Here is a 22,953-nt window from a genome sequence, read left to right on the forward strand (position 1 = left end):
TTGTATTCTGTTTACTGAAAAAAAATAAATGCACAGGAAAGATGTTTGTTGGTTGAAAGATACTGGCCTGATTCTCTAACATCATTAGGTGAAGAAGCCTCTGAAGAAACTAATACTATAGTGTCTGAATAAGATTTATGGAATTAAACCTGCTGTGGGAAACAGTATGTCAAACTGCAAGACTGACTTGAGCCATGCAAAACACTCTCTCACAGCTCTGTTATGAACGGGTTTATCTCTCCTATTTTATATTAATTATGCACATGAATTATCAAATACCTTCATGTTACTGTAGATGAAACAGCTTAGCTTTGTTGCCTTTAGTTTTGCTTTGTTTCTTATATAGAACATCTTTTGGATCCTAAAAATGTATACTGCTTGTTCCAACCATTGCATTCAGCTCATTATCTAAAACCAGGCTTTTATAGGCATTTTATTTCTTCACTTCAAAAATATTGCCTTATTTAAAATCTACAGAATGAGGTTGGATGCTCAATTTTTCTGAAACTAAGTTACAAATTAAAGTCTGAAATTCTCTGGATAATGTCCTTGCTGTTGATCTGATACATATTTTACATTGTCCTTCAGTGTTTGCTTCATCTTTAAATTTTGATTTTTCATAACTGAATTATGGTCTTGCACCACGTCATTACATAATTTATTTGCATGTTTGCAATGATAGCAAGCAAAAATGCTTATAACATCACTCGCATTATTTTCTTCCCTGCAACCCTCATAATCTCACTTCCACTTTTTTGGGAAGAGAAGAAAGAAAATAAAGTTGGTTTAAGATTAAATGTGCATCCTAGCTGTGACCAAAATTATTAATCCATTACCTTACTCATTCAACTCTCTTCCACAATAGGCATTTCAATTTGATCTAATAACATCTATGCATGTGCATTGCTTGTACCTGACGCTGCTTGGGCAGCTAAGTACCGATGTCTGATACACTTTCAGCAGCGCTTTCTAGTCCTCTGTGAGATAGTTCAGTGCTTTTGGGATTAAATTAAAAGATAGCACTGTGTTTTGTGTTTGTAAACCAACAAGGAAAGCAGAGGCTTCTTCAGGTTTCAGCCTCTGATATTAGGTAAGGCTCTTGGTTTCTGAATGTTTTGCTTACTTCACCTCCAAGATGAAAAGAAGAAATTCATTCTTCAAGGAAGTGTTTGATTTAGTTAATTCTAAATAATTTTGAGAGTCTTCAGTAAAAGCCTTCATTAGTTTCTTCTAATGAAATAGAAGAGGCTATTCATAATAGAAGAGGCTATTAAAATTATCCAGAGGACTGGTTTTGTTGAACTCAAATTTACTTCTGTTAATATTAAATTCTTTACTGAATGAAAGGCAAGGTTTGATGGGGCTTTCAGCAACCTGGTCTAGTGGAAGTTATCTGTAGAAAATTACTGTACCAATATCGCTACCTTGATTTTAACCTTGAAAAAAACTTCAGAATTATTGCTGTAAAGCATTTCTAATTTATTGTATGACAAATTTCATTTTTTCTTTTGTCTGTTTTTCTTTATTTTTTCAGTGGCTCACATCATTCTGGAAGCCCATCAACACATTGCTCTAAAAAGAGTGGCTCCCTAGACACCTCTAAAGTCTATATAGTGTCGCAGAGTAGTAGCCAACAGATTTCTGGGTCAGTTTCAAAACCTTATCACAGACAAGGAGCAGTGAGTAAATATGTCATTGGGTGGAAAAAATCAGAAGGAAGTCCTACACCTGAAGAATCTGAAGTTTCTGAGTGCCATGAGTAAGAGCTGTTTAATTTTACTGGGGGAAGAAGGGCAATGAAAATAAATTTTAAAATAGGATAGAAATAAAAAATTACAAATTCTTCACTTTTAAATGTTTGGGTTGGGGTTTTTTTCTGTACCTTTATGTATCAAAGGTACATTAAAAACAAAACAAAAAAGACAATAACTGCGTAGGATGCTATCTCCTCTGTTCTATCCAGCTGCACCATTTTCCCATCTGTCAAATTAAGCAAACTGACAGAACTTGCTGAAAGTGTGTATGGCTATGTCAGACATCCTGAATTTCCATTTTGAATCTCTAGGAGACAATTGTGAATTTACAATTTTATTAACATCTTAAAGACCTTTTCTACAAATCTTCATGAATTTCAGTTAAAAAAAGTTTGCTTCCAAATGTTTCTGTATTAAACCTTACTACCTTGTTGCGAATTACGTTGACCAATACATTACAGATGAGAGAGGTTACCATAAACGTATCAGTCATCTGTGGTAGGTAATTTTTTTTAATAGTGCCAGTTGGGGATATTTCAGTGGTTCTTTGGTATCTTTTTCTAACTTTATTTTCAATGAACAGATACAAACTGCTAGTTAGAACCCCACAAGAAAAAGATTAAGTGTGGGTATATCTGACTCTCTTCATGAGACTACAAAATACGGAGGCTTCAATAAAGCTACATATTTTTGTAGCACGTGTTACTTAGACAAAAATACTCAGAGCAGTTCTAACAGACAACTAAATGTACAGCTTAACACAGGAATTACTCATGAGATATGTGTTCATCTTAGGTGGAAGAAAAAGACTTGCTCTTAAAGGAAAAGAAGCAGTATTTTAAATACAGAGATGGTGCTTTCCCAGTGCTGCAGCAGTAATGTTTGAATCTGCTGTTTAAAACTAACCTTTAAATTTTTGTTAGCTTCAAATTCTTCTTCTCAGATAACCTCCTTGCTTTCTTTTTGTGCTTAAGCCATGCAGTTCTATCAGTGAATCAGTCAACCCTGTATATCTCCTAAATCGGCATGCAGTATCTGATTTTCAAATGTTTAATATGGGATTACTCTTTGTTTAATGGGAGTGGGCTATTTGTATCTGATATCTCATATTGCATATATATATATGTATATTTATGGCAACATTCACATTTAAAAATATAAACCAGAATGTACTATGAAATACGATCCTGAAGTTAAGCTCCTAAATTCCTAATTTTCAAAAGCAGATGATGTTACTACCTTCGTGTCTTGGTTATTTGTTTCTTTGTGTTATTGTACTGGTGATTTCATTTTTACACACACACACACACACACACCCCTCAAGTGTTTTAGTTGCTTGAAATATTTGGTTGTAGTATTTTCACTTAAAAGGTGGAATCGTTGATTCCCACAAGTTTCTGCATTTTGAAGTTGATAGACTCATGAACATATCTCTTTGTTTTGAATGGAATCGTTAAAAATTAATCATGGTATTTAAACTGAAGCCACAGCAACTTAGTATCTTCAAGAGCTAGTACTATTTAAGAAAAAATAATTTAATATGGCAACAGTTCCTATATCAGAAAATATTTTCAGATTTTTCCATGGTGTACAGCATTGCTTCACCTCTTTCTTTCTAGGAAAGCTTTCTATACATCACAGAGAAGAAATATTTCTCTGAGGATAATTATGTTGAAATAAATTAACATCTCTAATTAGCAATGATGATGAAAATCAGGTCAATTGCTGAATGTTGTGCCACTATAGGATATAATTCACTGAGAATTACACTTTACTGTAGCAGAGCTTGTTTCCTCTCTGCTGAAGACAGAGTCACTGATTATGCTGCACTTGGCAGTAAGTAATGACTTCGAATGTATGTTCTGTGTGATTGAGAATCTCTAGTTCTTTCGATTGCATTTCCAAAGTAAACCTGTTAAAATTCTTTCTCTCTCACTGGAAGGAAGCTGAAAGATAATAATTCATTTAGTCTTTTGTTGACTGTAAATAGATTTTTTTTATATGCTGGTAGTTAAGGAAGACAGCTTTTTTATTTATCTAAAGAGCTTTGTGAAATTGCTGATTCACTTGGCAAATGGCACAGTCAATTACCAATGCACTTATACACTTTAAATGTTGCCATTGATGACCATAGTAATGTTGCCAGATTGTAATGCTGGATACATTATCACACTATAAAATATTGATTTTCTGGTTTGTTAAGGAAGTAAAAGTTAAAACATTTTGTGATGAACTATTGGAAGTGTTGATATGAATACAACTTTAACAATAGAGAAGTATGGTGTGTAAAACAGAAAGAGGCAAAGTAGGAAAAGCAAGCATTCTGCTTTTTTAAATTGTTCTTTAGAATTCCTAAAATTGATTTTTCAGTGGTTTAAGAATTTTATTTTGGATCCGCAGTTTCATAAATAGAAAATGATAGAAAAAAATGTTCTAAATAAAAGTGTGCTGTGTCAGGAGATAATTCTAACAGTTTTTACTTTGTGACAGAAAATGAATGCAGTATTTCAAGTCCAAGAACACTCTTGCTTCTCTTGCTAAAACAACAATTGTCTCAACAGAGTGTATGATGATATTGATGCTGTGTCTGCATCGAGTCCACTCCAAACTTCTGTGAGGAATGCTATTGTTGAAAGCCAGCAAGTCTTGTCCAAAGAAGATTTTCTGAAGTTGATGCTGCCAGACAGTCTTCCTATGGAGGAGGGGCGAAGAAAGGTTAGCTACTTTGTTCAACTCTCTGTATCTCAGATAAAGTTAACTTATAAATGAATTTCTGATATTCCCCAAATTGGTATAGAGAAGGCAGTATCATTTTGTATAAGCAAAGTATATTCCATGGTTTTGTTATAAATTCTGGCTGTAAGTCCCAAAATATGATTTCCCACAATATGGAAATGATTTCTAGTTTGATGATTCTGTATGAAATACGGTATTTGTTTAAATATATATTTGCTTAGCTTGAGCAGAACCAAGTGCAGGTTGAGCAACTTAATTATTATTTGAAAGGTTAAAAGTAACATTTTCAGGATTGGATGCCTAAATTTATACATCTAATATGATATTAAGGCACATGAATAAAAGTAGCCTGCTTTCCCCTGCCCTGTACCAACAATTCTGTTTGAACTCTAAAACATGATTTTATGTGGGTACCAGTGGCAATTGCTCAAAAAGCATAATTGCAAGTGCTAGTGGAGAGTATACATCTAATCTTTATAGTATGAAGACAATCAGTAATACTTAAAAGTGGATAGAGAAACTTAAAATACACTACTCCCCGAAGTATTAAATGATTCTGAATTCTGTGCTTAATGTGGAATAAAGCACAAAGCAATTAAATTACTTGAGATAATTGTCACACTTTGCTATTAACTCTACGCTCTCCTAAACCCACCGTGTTTATACAGTGTGCTAAATAGCATAATCATCATGTCTGAACAAAAGTAACACATGGGAATCCTCTTAAGCGCAGAGTTGAATTTAAAATTCAGATCATATATATTTTTTTAACATGCAGAATGTTAAGTATACATTACATGTGTTTGAATTTTCATGAATAATGTCCTAGAGGTTTTTGTAATTTGATTGATAATTAGGTTTTTGTGATGATTTCAAGAGTTTTCAATGGTTCTGGCTTCCTAAATAAGAAATAACAAGGTCTGAGGAAGTGTGCCATCCTGAGTTAAATTACTCTCCCCTTCCCCTTGCAAAACACCCAAACAAAAGCTCACTGAGAAGGGGCTGTGGGCCCTGACTCACAGGGGCTCCCCAGCCATAGAACTCGGCAGTATAGTCTTTGATTATGCCTTCAGAGGTGCGTCAGTTGCTTTTAACAGAAAAGTCAGAAAGGAGTTTTCTGAATATGTAAGATTCTATAGAACCAAATCACGTTTTTTCTTTGGTTCTGTTTTTACTTCTGTGTAGCTGAGGGAATAATGAGCCCTCTAGGTAATGTTTAATTTTTATTGCACTCTGAAGGGAAACTCTGTAAAGCTCCAGCAGTTAACATTCAACATGTTTGGATGGCTAGTGAACAATCTTTATAGATAGAAGATGCAATATAATGTTGAGGAAACTTAAGTAACAGCCACAAATTGCATGAAGATGCTTGCTGGGAATATCCAGCAAAGAGAACTGGAGACCCTTTGATTCAGACGGTAAAGGTTTTTAACCCTCTGTCCAATGTAGTCCCTAATTAAACTCAGGGTCTTTTGGTAATTTTTAATCACTGCTTATAGAAGAATGCTGTAAATACATTCATTTAAGGATGCTGTGTGTGTCCTCTATCCAGTCATTTAGGGATGCTGCTTATGCCTGTTCTATTGCTCATTTTACATATGTGTTAAAATAAAGTTTTAGGTTATGTTTATTCCTATGGCCCATATCTGTTTCAGGCAAATCTCTAGAACTGAGGTAGTATTTTGATGCTTTCATAGATTGGAATCTGAATATCTCCCCTAATTTTCTCTGGGATGTAGTTAAGCATTCTAACAATTGAGCATGTCCTGTATTATTCTCAAAATAGATGATTTCCTGAACTGCCACTATGAAGTGTATTAAATTATTTTGTAAAGACCGTGTCTTGTGACATGATTGAGCATTTCTGTGTATTTGGTGTAGAAGTATTCATCAGTGAGCAAGTTGTCAGAAATACAACAATGCAAATATGTTTAATTCTGTGCTATATTCACTGTTTTAAAAAGCTACTGCTCTTAAGCATATATTCTGTATAAGGAGTGTGCAACTCAGAAAGGAAACAGGACAGGACAAGACATTAAATTGCTAAATGCAGGACAAACCAGTTAAAATAATTAAGGCAATAACTGACCTATGTAGATGTGAAGAATAACTGGATTTGCAGTACTGAAGAATGACATATGATGTGGAAAGGCCCAGTTTTAGAGTACAACAACATCTTGGTTTGCTGTAGATATTTGGTTGTGGTTTCAGTAACTTTTTTAAATGCATAAACAGTTTTCACTTAACTCTGTTATCCTGTTTTCTAAAGCTGTTTCATGATATCTGGAGAGATGTAGTATCTCAAATTGCTTTTGTCATCCAGTGAATTATATGGCAGGATATATCAATTTAGAATGTTTAACGTTAAAGTGTAGTCATTTCAAATAAAAATCAAACAGTTCTATGTATATACTTGAATAAATGCTGACAGAGTTGGTAACCTTATATATATTTCTGGAAAACATTGCTGTCATAAGGCCATGGAGGTTTCATTTAACAATTCAGAATTAATAAAACTACACAGTATCTGATTCATTCATGGTGATATGTTCCAAAATATCAAGAGGAAATATGAAAATCCAATTCAGTAACTCTTTTGAGGCCCCAGTAGATCTGATATGGTGGGAGAAATCTCTGATCTTCTTTATTAGCTCAAGAATTCCACAGTGCCTGCCTAGAAAAATACTCCCAAGAGCTGATGATGGGATGTGATCACTTGAATTATTTAACCAGTAATATATGTTCTTATATCTTCGTATTTTGATGTTTAGTTTTCATTCTATGGAAACCTTTCTCCACGAAGGACACTTTATCGTACCTTATCTGATGAGAGTATATGTAGCAACCGACGAGGATCTTCATATGCTAGCTCTCGAAGTTCAATGCTAGACCAGGCCTTGCCAAATGATATCTTGTTCAGCACTACTCCACCATATCACAGCACGTTGCCTCCCAGAATGAGCCTGACTCCTGGCATGGGAAATCTGAGAAGTAAGTGATTGCTGCTGTCATTGCTGAGTTTGGCATATTTGTAATAAACAAATCACCAAATATTAAGAAATTATGAAATGTCATCATTCTAGTTTGCCTGGTAAAAGAGCATTTGGTCAGCAGTACGTGCTTATGCTTGCCACAGTGATCAACACAAGATTTATCATGTTTGGAGGCAGCATTCTCTTTACTGCACGAAATACTTTCATGAGACCCGTGACAGGCAACAAACATTTGTCTGAAGATACTTCTTGTTATAATTTTATTTTCCAGTGGTGACCTAATTAAGGCCAGCTGCCCTGTTTTGTTTATTTTTATGTACATTCGAATTACTGAAATATTCACCCATACATTCAAATAACAGCTAAACGGGACAACTTCTGTTTGGTAGCATCTTAAATGGAAATGTGCAATAGTTGTAATTGTTGCCTCCAGTTTCAAAACTGAATTTGCTGATACTTTTTTTTTTTATGTTAGAAAACCTTTGCAAATGACACTTCATTATTAATGTCAGAAAAAGAAGTAGTCTAGGATGTGAAGTTAAAACTATTTTATGAAGGTGTCTCTTTACTTATGAGGTCTCCGTAAATGAGATCTTTATTATATGCTTATCTTGCAATAATTCCAGTATGGAGTGGTGAATTCTAAAGTTTGTTGTTATAAAAATTAAAAAAAAAAAGAAAACCTGGAAAATATACATGCTTATATGTCACAGATCTACACATCTGGATACCTATATTTAGGCTACATAACCGTATTTTTACTTAAGAAGAATGAATTGTTTTTATGAAAATGCTATATCTGTTTACTTTTCAATTATTTTAGGCTGACCTATAGAGGACACCCAATCTTGGGGGGAGGGAATGGGACAGTTATAAAAAAAAAGACACCTTTTGTTACCTACTTTAATATCGCATCACAGCTGACTGCAGTGTAGAGGAACAGTAGAACAATTTAAAGGAACAGTAGAGTAATTATGAAGTCTATACTTAGGAAGCTGTGGGTGAATTTCTTTAAGTGTTAAGGACTTCTGTAGGCACATGTCCAGAGAGAATGCAGACAGACGACTTAGTAATAAAAAGCGCTCTGTCATTCATTGTGTCCTTCACGAAGCAGCAGTCACTTGCTAACTTTCAGAAGTAAGCCTTATATACAAAACATTTTTCTAGTTATAGTGGCCTCAGCTATGAGGCCAAGTAGTGTTCATTAACGACCGGTTAATTTTAAACTGGTATCACAAGCAAGGGCTGAATTCCTGCTTCAGATGGGAATGCATGCTTGGTGTACCTTTTGCCATTCTAAAAATATACTTCTATCAGAATTAAACTCTTTACTAAAAATTTAATATGTAAAGTTCTTTTGCTTTTACTGATAGATAATGAAGACCCATTTTGTTTCATTTGAGACTAATTTGGTAGATTTTGTAGTCTATAAGGGAGTTATATATAGTCAGGCATCCTGACTGTATTTCTCTCTTTTACTATGTTAGGCCTGTGTTTTTAGAGCCATTCTTGTAAAGGTAAATGTGCAATGGCATCAAGCTTTCACCATGCTTTTGTTCTGGAGATTGACACAATTGATTGACAGTTAATGGCGTATATTCAAGTTGTATACTGCTTCTCCAGCAGTGAAATTTTAGTGGTTTGTGTGTTAGTTCTGTCTTAGACACCTTATTTTCCATTCTTGCTGCTTCTTAGATACAGGAAGTTATTTATACACGTAGCTGGGAAAAAACATGAAACTAGTATCCTGTCAGTCAAAATGGAGCTGATATGGTGATGATATTTTCATATACTACCTCTATTTTCTGCCTTGGTTTTGTATTATAAAAGTGCCTTTCAATGCCAGTGATACAGGATCTTTGATGATGGCTTTTCATTGATTAGCTGTAATTACACTCTGAAAATAAGCACATCATGACTTGCCCACCTTTATTTTCAAAATAAGGTTAGTCAGTATCTTCATATTAGAAATTAACTTTGGCTCTTGTTAGGAAGGTTTTTGTAATCATTGCATAGGTATTTACATTCTATAGCAGTGGTGATGTGAGAGGGGTTTTTTATATCTATAATTTTAGCTTGAGGTTACAGTTTCAGATATCAAGATTCTTAACTGTCATAGTAATGACTTTTGTAAAATACATGTTTGTGATCTTAAAACATTTTAATTTTACTGATGTTTGATGTGTACCGAAGTCAGTAGAAATAGCATGGGTTTGGCTGGAATTAATTTTAGAAAGATACATACATTCTTGCATGTTATTACCCAGCATGGAGTACATGAAATATTGTGGCAGCACCAAGTCTCGTGAGACCCCTCTAGCAAGGAAAAGAGTGTGATTAATAGGTAAGCAAGGCAGCATCAAAACCAAAGCATAAATAGGCAACCTTGAAGGATTTCAGTTTACTGAGAAATCAGAGTTATCAGACAAAACAGCCATGGAAATATGGAAACAGAAAATTTAACTATGTGTGATGTTGACTGTAGGAAGATGAGAAAATGAAGCTATAGGATTTTTTATTTTATCACTGAGGGAAGTGAAGTGAAAAAAGAGTTTCTTTCAGTAAAGTCTGAAATGCAGGCTCTGACAGTTGAGTGCTCTTGATTGCACACAGTGCACAAATGTAGGAAGATTTATTTCATTTTATCTTATTTTTAACTTAAACCAGAAAGGCGGACTCGTGTAGCTGAGAACTCTGGAATTTTACCTTGGGGACATTAACAATTCCCTAACTGAGACAGTGCCGTTCATGCTGAGTGATTCTAGCATGCCATACGCAGTTGCAGGTACAAATCTATCCCCATCTTGCAAATTCATGGCAGCTGAACTAGCAGGAAAAGAATGAAAACAATGAGAACCACTGATACAAAACTAGTGTACTAACACAAGTCAGAAACCCAGGAAGACACAGGGAGGTAGTTTGACATTGCAGGCACTGTGGTCCACTCCTTTATGTCCATTATGAAGCACAAAAAGAAAAGGGAAAGATAAAAATGCCCTAAGTGATACACTGGCATGTTGTACTGTGCTGTGAGGAAAGGAGCAAGGTGCAGGATTCTTGCAGTGAAGAAGGTCATAAGGAAGGGACTATTTTGCAATGATGCAATTTCTGAAAGTTCTCTGATTTTACATGCCATAGGGAGAAGGTTGCCGGGAGTGCAACTGTATGCGTGTAAGAAGAAAGTCCATCTTAAAACTGGCTTGCAACCACAGTTAACTTCAATCCAAAACTAACCTCATTGATAAAAAGCAATATTGATGGAAGAGCATCACTGTGCATCAATGATGTGCAAAGTGAACCATTTGGAAGTCAGTTTTTCAGTAAGCAAATACAGGCTGTTGAGTCAGTAATTCAATGCAGCTGAAGAAGTATATATATTACTTCATTACACAGTGAATACCAGAACATGAGACTATCTTCAATAACAAAAGCGAAGGGAAAAGTAGTTATTGGGATCACATCTTCACTGTTCTAACCGTAATGTGAACATATGTCCATACAAAATTCTACTAACAGGCTGGCATCTTTGAAGGGAGACTTTGGGCAACCCTAGGTAGTACTGGAAAAGGGAAAGGTTTGGGAGGCAGCTGTTGTTTAAGAGGACTATAGAGATACAACTGCTGATTCCGGGAAAGAACAGGAAGCAGACACTGGGATTTATGTCTGCATATAATTTGATATATTCATTCTGCTGCAGCATCTTTTGAGCTAATCTACTTGTTAAATGATATGTCTAGTTTTAGCACAGTAAGTGAGGAGTACTTAGCAGGTATTTTTTCATGCTGTACAGCCTCTGCATAAAAGTAACAGTTCCAACTGAAGCAGGATACTTGTCTTGGAAGTAGAAAAGGTTAAGTCAGGTGAATCTTTCTTCTTTCAGTATAACTAGTTACTCTTTGAATACAGAGCTATATGGGATCAATGATAGTCAATTTCAGGAGCTCTGTTGGAAACTGAACTGACCACGTAATTTTGGTGAAAATAAGGACTCTTCAAAATGCTTTACACTTTATGTATCAATAATAAGAATAAAGAAAATCCCTAAGTGTAGGAAGTGACATAACTGAAAGGACCAGAAACCACAAGATCAACCATTTTGTGCCAAAAGGTGTACAGCAAATAAAATACTCTTTAAAACTGAAAGATAACACTGAAATTGTTTTCTCAAAGGAAATAAGGGATAATTTTTTGATGCTTCAAGATCAATCTTGTGGGCTATGAAGATAGTGGCTTATGAGATTAGGCATATCCTCTTGAACACACAGAGATGGGCTTGCTCAGGCATAACTTGCCACCTTTGCACAAATGAAAAAGGAAGACAACAGACAGCCTGCAGCTGCTGATGTGGCAGACATACAGAGAAAAGTGGAGGCAGCAGTGAGGCAAGGGGAGCAGAGAAGAAATGCAAATACAGGAGGCTAGAAATAATTCATCTCACCCAGAGCATTCCTGAAATACAAACATTATTCTCTGAAATTCAAAGGCACAAAGAGGCCTATATCATTAGAGAGCCCTTTTTTTTTTCTTTTTCCTTATTTTGTTCTTTTTTTTTTCCCCTTTTTAATTTTTCTTTCCCTTCTCTCCCCCCCTGCACAAGGGCACATAATGTAATAATGAAAATGAATTATTCTGCGGTGGCATACTCATGCGTGTTCAGTTATTCTGCTTATAATTTCAGCCATCAGCAGGAGCACTTGCATTTTCAGAGCTATCAGTATTCAAACCTCTACTCTGGCAGGCTTTCTGCAGTTGAGCTGCTCTGTCAAGCCTTATGCAGGAGCAAATAGGATCCACCCTAAGGCTCTCAGAAAGACAATGCATAATGAAGGATGACTACTGGTGAATATATCACTCCTACAATTTAATTTGGAACACCAGCAAAATCTCACTGGGAACAGGCATCTTCCTGACAGGTTTCACAATCAGCTTCTGTAGGCTGATCATACAAAGGCAAGGGCTGTCCCTTAGGGCCTCCCTGCTGGTCTAGAACCAAAAGCTGGCTTGCCAGCCTTTCAAATCAGGCATTCTGTCTATTTTCCACAACAGAGATGTATAAAACATTTGTACTTGCATAAACAAGGTTCTTATAATTCCCAGGTCACATACAAAAATTCAGACTGTTCTGATCTTGAGCTTGCAGTGTACTTGCACCCCAAGGTAACCTTAGCTCAGATTTTATATATGTTTATAAGGAACTGAAAATAAAATCTCAGTACAGATGTATGGCTAGAATATATTTGTATATTACCTTTCCATTTCATATAACATCCACTTTTGCATACAAGAGTGAGTGTTAAAAAGACATTTCTACATCGGTTTTTCAGGCCACTTCCGATAGTAGTATAACAATACTGCATCTTTCATATAAATTGTAGAACAAGGTAAATACCACAGTAGATAGGATTTCTACCTCTTCTGCATTGTTTCTGATTTGTGGGACTCCTAATTTTTGACAGAGGATTTCAAACCTACTTTAATGTTCCTAATTTTGCTTCTTAAAAACAAAAAACAACCTTTCTGCAAAGCATATCATATGCTCTGGTTGTTGCTTCATGCAGTAGAATGTGTGTAACAGGCTGCTGCTTTTCTATTTTTAGGCCAGAAATCTTTTATTCAAATGGACTTTGGTGTTCTTTTTTTATTGGTATCAAGACAATGACAAGATGCCATTTTCTTCAACTATAAATTTTCTGCTTGTATAAATGCATTTTTACCCTTTCTTTTTTTTTTTCTTTTTTAAATTTTGTCTCTTCCTGAGGGAAAAAAAAAAGTATTCCCTATTAGAGTTGAATCACTGGAATACCTAGATGGAAATTTCATTCTGAAATATTTGGGGAAAAAATACCATTTCAACCTTTAATAGAAGTAGCTATGTCTGAAGCAAAATTTCTTTTTTTTTCCTTGCTATACTATGTAATAACAGTACAATATTGTATCACTAGCATTATGGTTAAGATGAAATGTGATTATAAATAATGGATTTGGTTTATGTTCAGTTTTAAGAACCTCAGTGTGCTCATTCAGCAGTGTTCATTTTAATGCATTTGCATTGATCAGAGTGAAGATTGTTATGGATAAATACAGAAAATGTAAAACTGTTTAAGATAACTGTGAAAATTGGCATCTCCTCTAACATGCATGTTCATGGTACCTTTCCAAAAGACTGCATGACTGAAAACTGTTTGAAGTAACTTTATAGTGTATACATTTCAGTTAATATACACTTTATCTACAGCAGGCAATGTATTGCAGCTCATTCTGGAGCTTAGAGATTGGCACACAAGTCTTATGTTCTCAAATATATAGCTACAAATATTAAACTAATAGGGTAATATTTTCAATATGAAAGTGAGTTTTGGATATAGTCTAGAACTTACAAATGCATTAAAAGAAAAGCAGGTGATATTTTTAAATTGCTTCTGGAACTGAGCTATTTAAGTTTCAGGATAAAACTCTGCATGTACACATCTTGTATGTTGTTTCACAGCTTTCTTAAAAATGTAACTTTGTGTATCTAGCAACTTTTCTGCTCAGTGCTCAGGTTTAATACGGTATGCTTTAACAATGGATGCTGCCTACTCGCACAGCATTCACATGAAAATGTGAAGAACACATCATGTGCAAACTGGCACAAAAAAACCATTAGAAACCCTTCCCATCTTATTCTGATGAAGTTTAAATATTGTTCTGCCCATACTGAGTATTGAACTATTGAAAAGACAGAAACAAGAGAAATGAGATAAGCACTCTTTGCTTACAAATTTTTTACAGTTCATTAAAATAGCTGCAAAATTAATTGTACATCATTGTTATAGGAAGACTAATTATTGTGTTTATTGTTTAGATGAATTCTGGTTCTCAGATGGGTCCTTATCTGATAAAGCCAAATTCAATGATCCTGGCCTGATGCCCCTGCCAGACACTGCCACAGGGCTAGACTGGTCTCACCTGGTAGATGCTGCACGAGCGTTTGAAGGTAACAGGAAAATTTGAATAAAGGTTAATGTTCGGTGCACAAATTTTTTTTTTTTTTTTTTAATGTATAGCCACGTTTTGAATTACAAAAATTCAGTGTCTGCCTCCGTAGCCTTTGAGTTCTTTTGGCAGTACTTCTATTCAGTGTGGAATATTGTCACTGAAAATTTGGGGTATTCATGATACTTTCAGTATCTGTCTTAATACAGTTCATCCATTTATGGGCCTAAATTCCTTCTGTAATCAATTGGATAAATCAGTTGAAGGAGAGATTCAAAGCATTTAATTTAGATGTTTAAAATGAAACTGGAAGTAACGCTTCCCTGAGTTTATTGTGTTGTGCTTGTCAACTTTTATTTGTAGTCCAGATGATGTTGCAGTCCCTCTCAGTTTTCATTATGAGCCCTTGAAAAACAGCAAAAATGGACACCATATTTTCTGGTAGCAGAACTTGGGGTGCAAGGCATAGACCAATGTTATTCAATTCTTAAATTATAAGACCAAGTTAACTTAGAAAAAATCTCATTTGCTTCTCTGAGAGCTAAACCTACACATAATGTATAAACACAGAAAGGGGGATGTTGGTTTGAGTGTATATATGAATACATACAGTCAAATGCTTGCATTTTGTTGTTTCTGAGGGGTGTTGCAGTTAGGTCGCTGTGCTGTCCTAGAATTTCTGACTGTTGTAGCTGGCAGGAAGTACTGTGACACTGAGTATCTGACAACAGTTCCCATGCATTTCTATGTTTCATTGCTCAGGGAATATCCTGCTATTTGCTATTGACATCTTAACTGAAAATAAATGTGGATCAGTAAATGACTAACTGTAACTTTGTACTTGAAGAATATTTTTCAATGTTAATAAAAATTTTGAGGTCAGCCGTGTCCTAGGGAGGATGAGTACTCACTTGTTGCATTTTAACTGGAAAAACCTTAGATATCTGTAGATAATGCTGAAGAACTGATGGTCTGAGTCCAAGATAGAAATTTTTTGTTGTTTGTCAGAATCGTAGAATAGTTAGGTTTGGAAAGGCCCTTAAGATCATCTAGTTCCAGCCTCCCTGCCATGGGAAGGGACACCTCACACTAAACCATGTCACCCAAGGCTCTGTCCAACCTGGCCTTGAACATTGCCAGGGATGCAGCATTTACAACTTCTTTGGGCAACCCATTCCAGTGCCTCACGACCCTCACAGTAAAGAACTTCCTCCTTATATCCAATCTAAACTTCCCCTGTTTAAGTTTTAACCTGTTACCCCTTGTCTCCTATCACTACAGTTCCTAATGAAGAGTCCTTCCCCAGCATCCTTATAGGCCCCCTTCAGATACTGCAAGGCTGCTATGAGGTCTCCACGCAGCCTTCTCTTCTCCAGGCTGAACAGCCACAACTTTCTCAGCCTGTCTCCATACAGGAGGTGCTCCACTCCCCTGATCATCCTCGTGGCCCTCCTCTGGACTTGTTCCAACAGTTCCATGTCCTTTTTATGTTGAGGACACCGGAACTGCACACAATACTCCAAGTGAGGTCTCACGAGAGCAGAGTAGAGGGGCAGGATCACCTCCTTCGACCTGCTGGTCACGCTCCTTTTAATGCAGCCCAGGATACGGTTGGCTTTCTGGGCTGCGAGCGCACACTGAAGCCAGCTCATGTTCATTTTCTTATCGACCAACACCCCCAAGTCCTTCTCTGCAGGGCTGCTCTGAATCTCTTCTCTGCCCAACCTGTAGCTGTGCCTGGGATTGCTTCGACCCAGGTGCAGGACCTTGCACTTGCCATCGTTAAACTTCATAAGGTTGGCATCAGCCCACCTCACAAGCGTGTCGAGGTCCCTCTGGATGGCATCCCTTCCCTCCAGCGTATCAATCGAACCACACAGCTTGGTGTCATCGGCAAACTTGCTGAGGGCGCACTCAATCCCACTGTCCATGTCACCGACAAAGATGTTGAACAAGACCGGTCCCAACACCGATCCCTGAGGGACACCACTCGTTACCAGTCTCCAGCCGGACATTGAGACATTGACCACAACTCTTTGTGTGCAACCATCCAGCCAGTTCTTTATCCACCGAGTGGTCCACCCATCAAATTGATGTCTCTCCAGTTTAGAGACAAGGATGTCATGTGGGACAGTGTCAAACATTTTGCACAAATCCAGGTAGATGACATGAACTGCTCTACTCCTGTCCATCAGTTCTGTAGCCCCATCATAGAAGGCCACCAAATTGGTCAGGCAGGATTTCCCCTTAGTGAAGCCATGCTGGCTGTCACCAACCACCTCCTTGTTTTTCATGTGCCTTAGCATGCCTTCCAGGAGAATCTGCTCCAAGATTTTGCCAGGCACAGAGGTGAGACTGACTGGTCTGTAATTCCCCGGGTCATCCATTTTCCCCTTCTTGAAAATGGGGGTTATATTTCCCTTTTTCCAGTAGTCGGGAACTTCACCTGACTGCCATGATTTTTCAAATATGATGGACAGTGGCTTAGCAACTTCATTCGCCAGCTCCTTCAGGACCCGCGGATGGATTTCATCAGGTCCCATGGACTTGTGCATGTTTAGGTCCTTAAGATGGTCTCTAACCAGATCCTCTCCTACAGTGGGCCTAGGGTCTTCATTCTCACAGTCCCTGCGTCTGCCTTCCAAGACTTGAGTGATGTGGTCATAGTGTTTGCCAGTGAAGACTGAGGCAAAGAAATCATTAATAACCTCAGCCTTCCCCAAATCCAGGGTAGCCAGTTCTCCTGATAGCTTCCGGAGAGGGCCCACGTTGTCCCTAGTCTGCCTTTTATTTTCAGTGTAACTTCCTGTTATCCTTAACATCCCTAGACAAGTTTAATTCTAACTGGGTCTTAGCTTTCCTGACCTGGTCCCTAGCTTCCCAGACAGCATCCCTGTATTCTTCCCAGGCTGCCTGTGCTTGCTTCCACCTTTTGTAAGCTTCTTAAGTTTCCTCAGCAGCTCCTTATCCATCTATGGAGGTCTCCTGGCCCTCCTGCTGCACTTTCTTCTAGTCAGGACTCAACACTCCTGAGCTTGTAGCAGCTGATCCTTGAATATCAACCAATATTGTTCATTGTTTTGGTTTTTGGTTTTTTTAAGTATTATAAGAATTTGAGTTGTAAATAATAATCTAGTTTTGTATGAAGGAATTTAATCCTTTTCTGTTTAGGACTGCAGTAGAGACATCTGTGTATGTTAGAGGATTTATAAAATGTTTTGACTAAATTCACAGTACTGCAATTTGATTTTTTACAAGAAATTGAATTTTTAAGCCGTTGTTCAACTTCCTCTCTTATGTCTTGCAATTTGAATGTCATTTAAAAAGAATAACTGATAGGCATGTCATGAAAAAATCACTGAGAGTGAATATGTTGGATATGAACTAGCAGATGAAGCTTCCCTGTGTTTTTTAATGTTGTTGACTGGGGAGTTGCTTCAGCTTACTATTTAAAGATAGCTTGAAATTGCTGTTCTGCGTTATTATCAGTGTGAAAAGAGGGTGGATGATTCTAAAGGTTGTCCACTTCTGAATGTAAAACTGCTTTGATCTTTCTATTCAACTGGGTGAAAATGTGATCACATTTATATAGGGCAGTCTCAAAAAAAAATCCAAAATAAACACCCTTCACCCCCCTGAACCTTCAATAAAAAAGAATGCAAACCAGATAGGATTTTTTTAATACTAATTGAAGAAGTTAGTGTTAGAGTTGTTCTCTAGTTTGACTTTGCCGACCTGGTATTTCAAAGTTGTGTTCTGTTATAGAACCTGGATACAAGATTTTGTACAAGGTCTTTTCTTAATACTGATTAATTAGAATTACCAATCTGATTCCAGTGTCAGGGAATTTCTCCTGTGATCTCTCTAGGTTGTGTATTCACAACTTAGATATTTTGATCAGTTCAACCTCCATAATGTGGGCCTCACAATCCTTCATCTGTCTGTCTTAAAATATTTTAGGTGCTTATAATATTGATATTAATTGGATTAAGAATTAAATATAGTAGCAAGATTTTTGCTACCATTATCTGTACTCAGAGCTTACTCATGGGTGTAACAAGAACACTGGTCTAATTTTTTTAGCTACCCTGCCCTTCCCCCAAATAAACAGTTGACGGTTGTTTATTAATTAGCATTAGCTTTTTTCTGAACTGAAGCCTTGGTCATGTGTAGAGCAGTAGGGTTTAAACTGTAGTCTATGAGGGTGAAGTAAGCCAGTATTTTTTATTTTTTAATTGAAAGTATGATGGGAAGTTGTGAATGCTCCATCCTTGGCGGTGTTCAAGGCCAGGTTGGATGAGGCCTTGGGTGGCATGGTTTAGTGTGAGGTGTCCCTGCCCATGTCAGGGGAGTTGGAACTAGATGATCTTAAGGTCCTTTCCAACCCTAACTATTCTATGATTCTATGATAATGCTTTCCACTTTGTGAGCATGTCATTTTCACTGCTTTTGCTTGGCAAGATCTTTTGAAGGAAGCTGAATATTTACTTCAAAGTTTTCCTGAAAATCCTCTGTTATTCTTAAGGCAGGTCTTCATAGTGGTGAGCTGTGCAGGTGTTAACTCCACAGGATCCAGAAGCTGCATCAGTAAGGAGTTTTGCTTGAGCTGTGTTCGTTGAGGGTCAGTGTCCATAAGCTGGAACACAGTGCAATGTTATTTTAAGTCTTCGCTTCACAGGACATAGTGTTTGATATTTATCCAGAGGTCATCTTTATCATGCATTTAGACAGTAGCAAGGGGTAGCCTTCCATTTCTTTCATGCATGGATTGGATACTTCCAGTCCCCTTCTCTTTTTTTGGTGGGAGAAGCAGAGAGGCAGTAACCAAGGACCAGGTGACATGCTGGAAATACACTGTTGTAATATTTTTGTATCCCTCCATGAAACAAACATTAAAATTTGATAGAACTGGATATGACTGTACAGCAAAAGAGGTATGGGTTTAGGGAGGGCAGTTGTAGTGAAAAATGAGAAGTTGAAGCAAAAAAAAGAAAGCAAGTATGTTGAACTGAGTAAAGATAAAGATATGGGGATTTACAGAATAAATTGGAATGCCAAAATAGAAAAAGGAGAATAAAAAAACTCAGAGAAGAATATGGAAGAGAATGCATTTTTTTAATTATGTTTTTGTATTATCCTTCCAATAGATCTCCAGGTTAGGGAAGAAGGACTGGCTTTCAATATGTGTATTATTTGCTGGTGGCTAATTTTGGATCTTTTTGATGTTTTGGGGAATAAAAGGAGAAGCAACAAATACAGTCCCTATCTGTTACTGTCATTACAGAAGAGAATTGAACCAAACATAAATATGAATTGTTATTATAAATAGAAGTTTTTACCATTTGTGCTTCCTTAAACTGGATTTATTGTGCTTTAGAAAAGCTGTTTAGTGTTTGGTAAATAAATCTGTGGGCATTAAGAGCCTACAAAAAGCCCTCTGATATCTCTGATTTAGTTCATTAGAACAGGTGGTTTCAACTTCTGACTTTTTATCCAAGTTATTTTTATGAACGTCTACAAGTGCCAATCAGAATGCAGTATTTCTTACTGCCAATTTATCTTTGCAGAAACATCTGTGCTACTATAATTAATATTATTTTAATCTTTCATTTAAAAATCTTATAGCTTAATGCAAGTAATGCTACGCATAACATAATGAGAAAGAAGTGAAGCATTCAGCAAGACAGATAATTATTTTAATCAAATTAGTGTGTTAAACTGCTAGAAAAAAAAAAAAGATAAAATATTTTGTTAATGTTTGGTCATTTCTAGTTCATGCATGTGTAACTTTTTTGCTTCAGTGCAGATGTCAGTGTATGTTTGTGAATAGACTTTGACTTATTAATAATGAGAGATCAGCTTCATGCGCTATATTCATTTTAGCCTTTTCTGCTTTCCAGTACGTCAAAATTGTCTGAAGTTTTTTCTGGCCTCTGTTAGTAGTCTGGAACAATGAAAAACCAGATTCAAATTCCTACTGGTTACAACTGTACAATTGTATCATTTTAAAGTGAGACATGAATTTTAGGAAGACCAAAAACAAGTCAACTGTTGCTTAAAGTTTTAATATAAACACGAGTATGTTTTTGTAAATACTTTTCTATGCACGAGTCCTCTGTGGGGTTTGGAAAGGATGTCCCAGATAAAAATGAGAGCTCTGAGATTTACGTGCATGTTCTTCTGTTTAGTATCTACATATCACTTGAACTGAATAGGAGGTGTCCCTGTGGTTTGGAAGAAACAGAATTTATATGTACAGCATCATAGCCAGAAATACACTTCATTTTTCTTTTGAAAGATTAACTGTCAGTGGAAGGTAGCTTTGATTTCATTTTCACGAATATAGAGTCAAGCCAATTCTGTTAAGAACAAATAAACCAAAAATCAGCAGGAAGATTTTGCGCTTTGAAGTACAAATTCAACCTTCACCACAACTCAGGTTTAAAACCAGTTCTTATTTAAATAGTAAATTGGTGAAACTTGCTAAGCATGAATACTTGCAGGGAGAGCAGGCAAAATATTTTGCTAGTCCAGGATCTTGTTGATACAGTGTTTATTACAGAGACTTACGTGTTACTAGCTAACTTGTTCAGAGAATGCTTTTGACACTAATGTGGCTTTTGAAAACTGAGGAGCTAACTACTCTTTGAAGAGGAAGATAGGAACTTAAATCATATATCATTGGAGACTCCCTAGTTATTACTGGCCACATAGTGACTTAATTCCTCGCCTGATGAATGTGAGAATATGGTTTCCTATTTTGTAAAGAAAGATATGAATATCAGAAAAATATATTTAAGTTATACTAGGAAAATAGAAAAGGTTTAACAATTTATTTCCTACTCCAAGTGTTGTTACTTTTAAATTGTGGAGTTGAAACTCATTAGGGATTATACAAGGAAGAAGAAGTTAATGCACACATTACACTTCATTGCAAACATCATCTTTTTATATTTTTGTTGTGGGTTGAAATAATGCAAAAATATTTTAAAATATTGTGTTTTAATATGACACCCTGTGATTTCATTAACAGCTGCATGTACCTGGTTTTGCACCTGGTTTTATCTGTCAAGAAAAAGATGCTTTCATATACTGCTGGGGAGATCAAGCTGACAAACTGTTTTCTCAACTGACAAAATAAACCAGACGAGTGGCAATTCTCTTTAATTAAGCTTAGTCAGCAGAGGGAGAAAAATAGAGATTTATTATATTATAATAGAATTGCCTCTGAGACACAATGCCCCATGTAACCAACTGTTTGCCATAGAAAAAACAGCAACAGCAAAACATTTGTTGCTGGCTTTGTTTTCCTCTAACAAGTGGTGGTCATGAAAAGGTGAACAGTATAAAGGTGAAGTTAGTGATTAGATATACACTCCAAACTGCTTACACTGTCTTGTTTCTGGCCTACATAGTGTGTTTGACCTGAGAAACTATTTTTTGTTTATATGTTGTAACTAAATCTATTCAACTTAGAAAGTTTTAAATCTGTAAATGATGTCATTGTTTTAGTGTTTAAAATTCTTACCATATTGTCAGCACTATGAAAAAGTCTGTTCACATTTGCCAAGATGTGACAGCAGCCAGAAATAAGGATAAAAGCAGGGGAAATGATCTGTGATCTTTAAAATTGGGCAAAAAATTGCATGCAACTTTTTTTCATTATATTATTGAATGAATTTTCATTCCTTGCTATTCCTTAAAACTACTCATTTAGAAAAAAAATCCCTTCAAAGAGCTTTCTAGTGATTTCCTATTTTTATTTGGTAGAACTTATTAAACAAAATTTCCTTCCTAGTTAAACTGATCTGGCCTGTATTCACTGTTTGAGCACTAATAGTTTGGAGTGTTGTCTTTAAGGTATCATGCCAAGTTCTCATGTTGTGTCGCAATACTGGGTACTACTGTTAAAGACATGGGGCATGATATCTCATGCTTCGCTGTAAAGTTAAGTGTTGTGTAAAAATGGCATTGCAAGGCTTCAAGTGAGAGCCAGCATGGGTTGCATGGGGAATATCCCACTGAGTGCACTGTACTTGAGGGCCACAGCTGCTTCAGTGGAGATGGACTGTCTTGTTTATAGGAACATTCTAAATCTTATTCCAGGTTTTGACTCAGATGAAGAATTTGGGCCGTTCTGTCATCACACGTCGTTTCTAGGTGATGGTCTGGGATTGATGACTTTTGCCTTTTGTAAACTTTCTTTAATATTTCCTATGTTTGCACGTTTGCATGATAATGCAAGCTTTGGGCCTGCGGGGTGGTAGAGCAAGGGGAGAAAGGGCAAGGCAGGCATGTTGTCGCCAGAATTTATGCAAGCCTACAGAAATGGAATTTTGTTTGACAGAAATAAGTTAAATCAATCTCCACAGAATATGGATATTTTGGTTTTTTAAAGAAGACAAATTAAATCCTAATGAATGCATCATTTACTCCTGTTCTGTGCAATGATGATCTGCATGGCATACTTCTATTATGTGGTGACTGATGTATTT

The 22,953-nt window shown here is 36.4% G+C and overlaps 1 protein-coding gene across 2 annotated transcripts in view; it reads left to right on the forward strand.

Moving 5' to 3' along the window:
* Positions 1 to 22,953, forward strand: part of SIPA1L2 (signal induced proliferation associated 1 like 2) — a gene marked incomplete at its 3' end in the record, with an annotated part of 85,699 nt that overhangs the window by 59,125 nt on the left and 3,621 nt on the right. Inside the window, exons 14-18 of one of the 2 annotated variants that reach the window (XM_080616042.1) lie at positions 1,535 to 1,759; positions 4,316 to 4,469; positions 7,262 to 7,481; positions 14,328 to 14,459; positions 22,565 to 22,618. In XM_080616042.1, coding sequence (XP_080472168.1) covers positions 1,535 to 1,759; positions 4,316 to 4,469; positions 7,262 to 7,481; positions 14,328 to 14,459; positions 22,565 to 22,618 — 785 coding nt within the window. The remainder of the gene's footprint in view (positions 1 to 1,534; positions 1,760 to 4,315; positions 4,470 to 7,261; positions 7,482 to 14,327; positions 14,460 to 22,564; positions 22,619 to 22,953) is intronic. The other variant, XM_080616043.1, reaches the window with a different exon arrangement.

The sequence above is a fragment of the Psittacula echo genome, assembly GCF_963264785.1.
Source record: "Psittacula echo genome assembly, chromosome: 4".
Classification (NCBI taxonomy): domain Eukaryota; kingdom Metazoa; phylum Chordata; class Aves; order Psittaciformes; family Psittacidae; genus Psittacula; species Psittacula echo.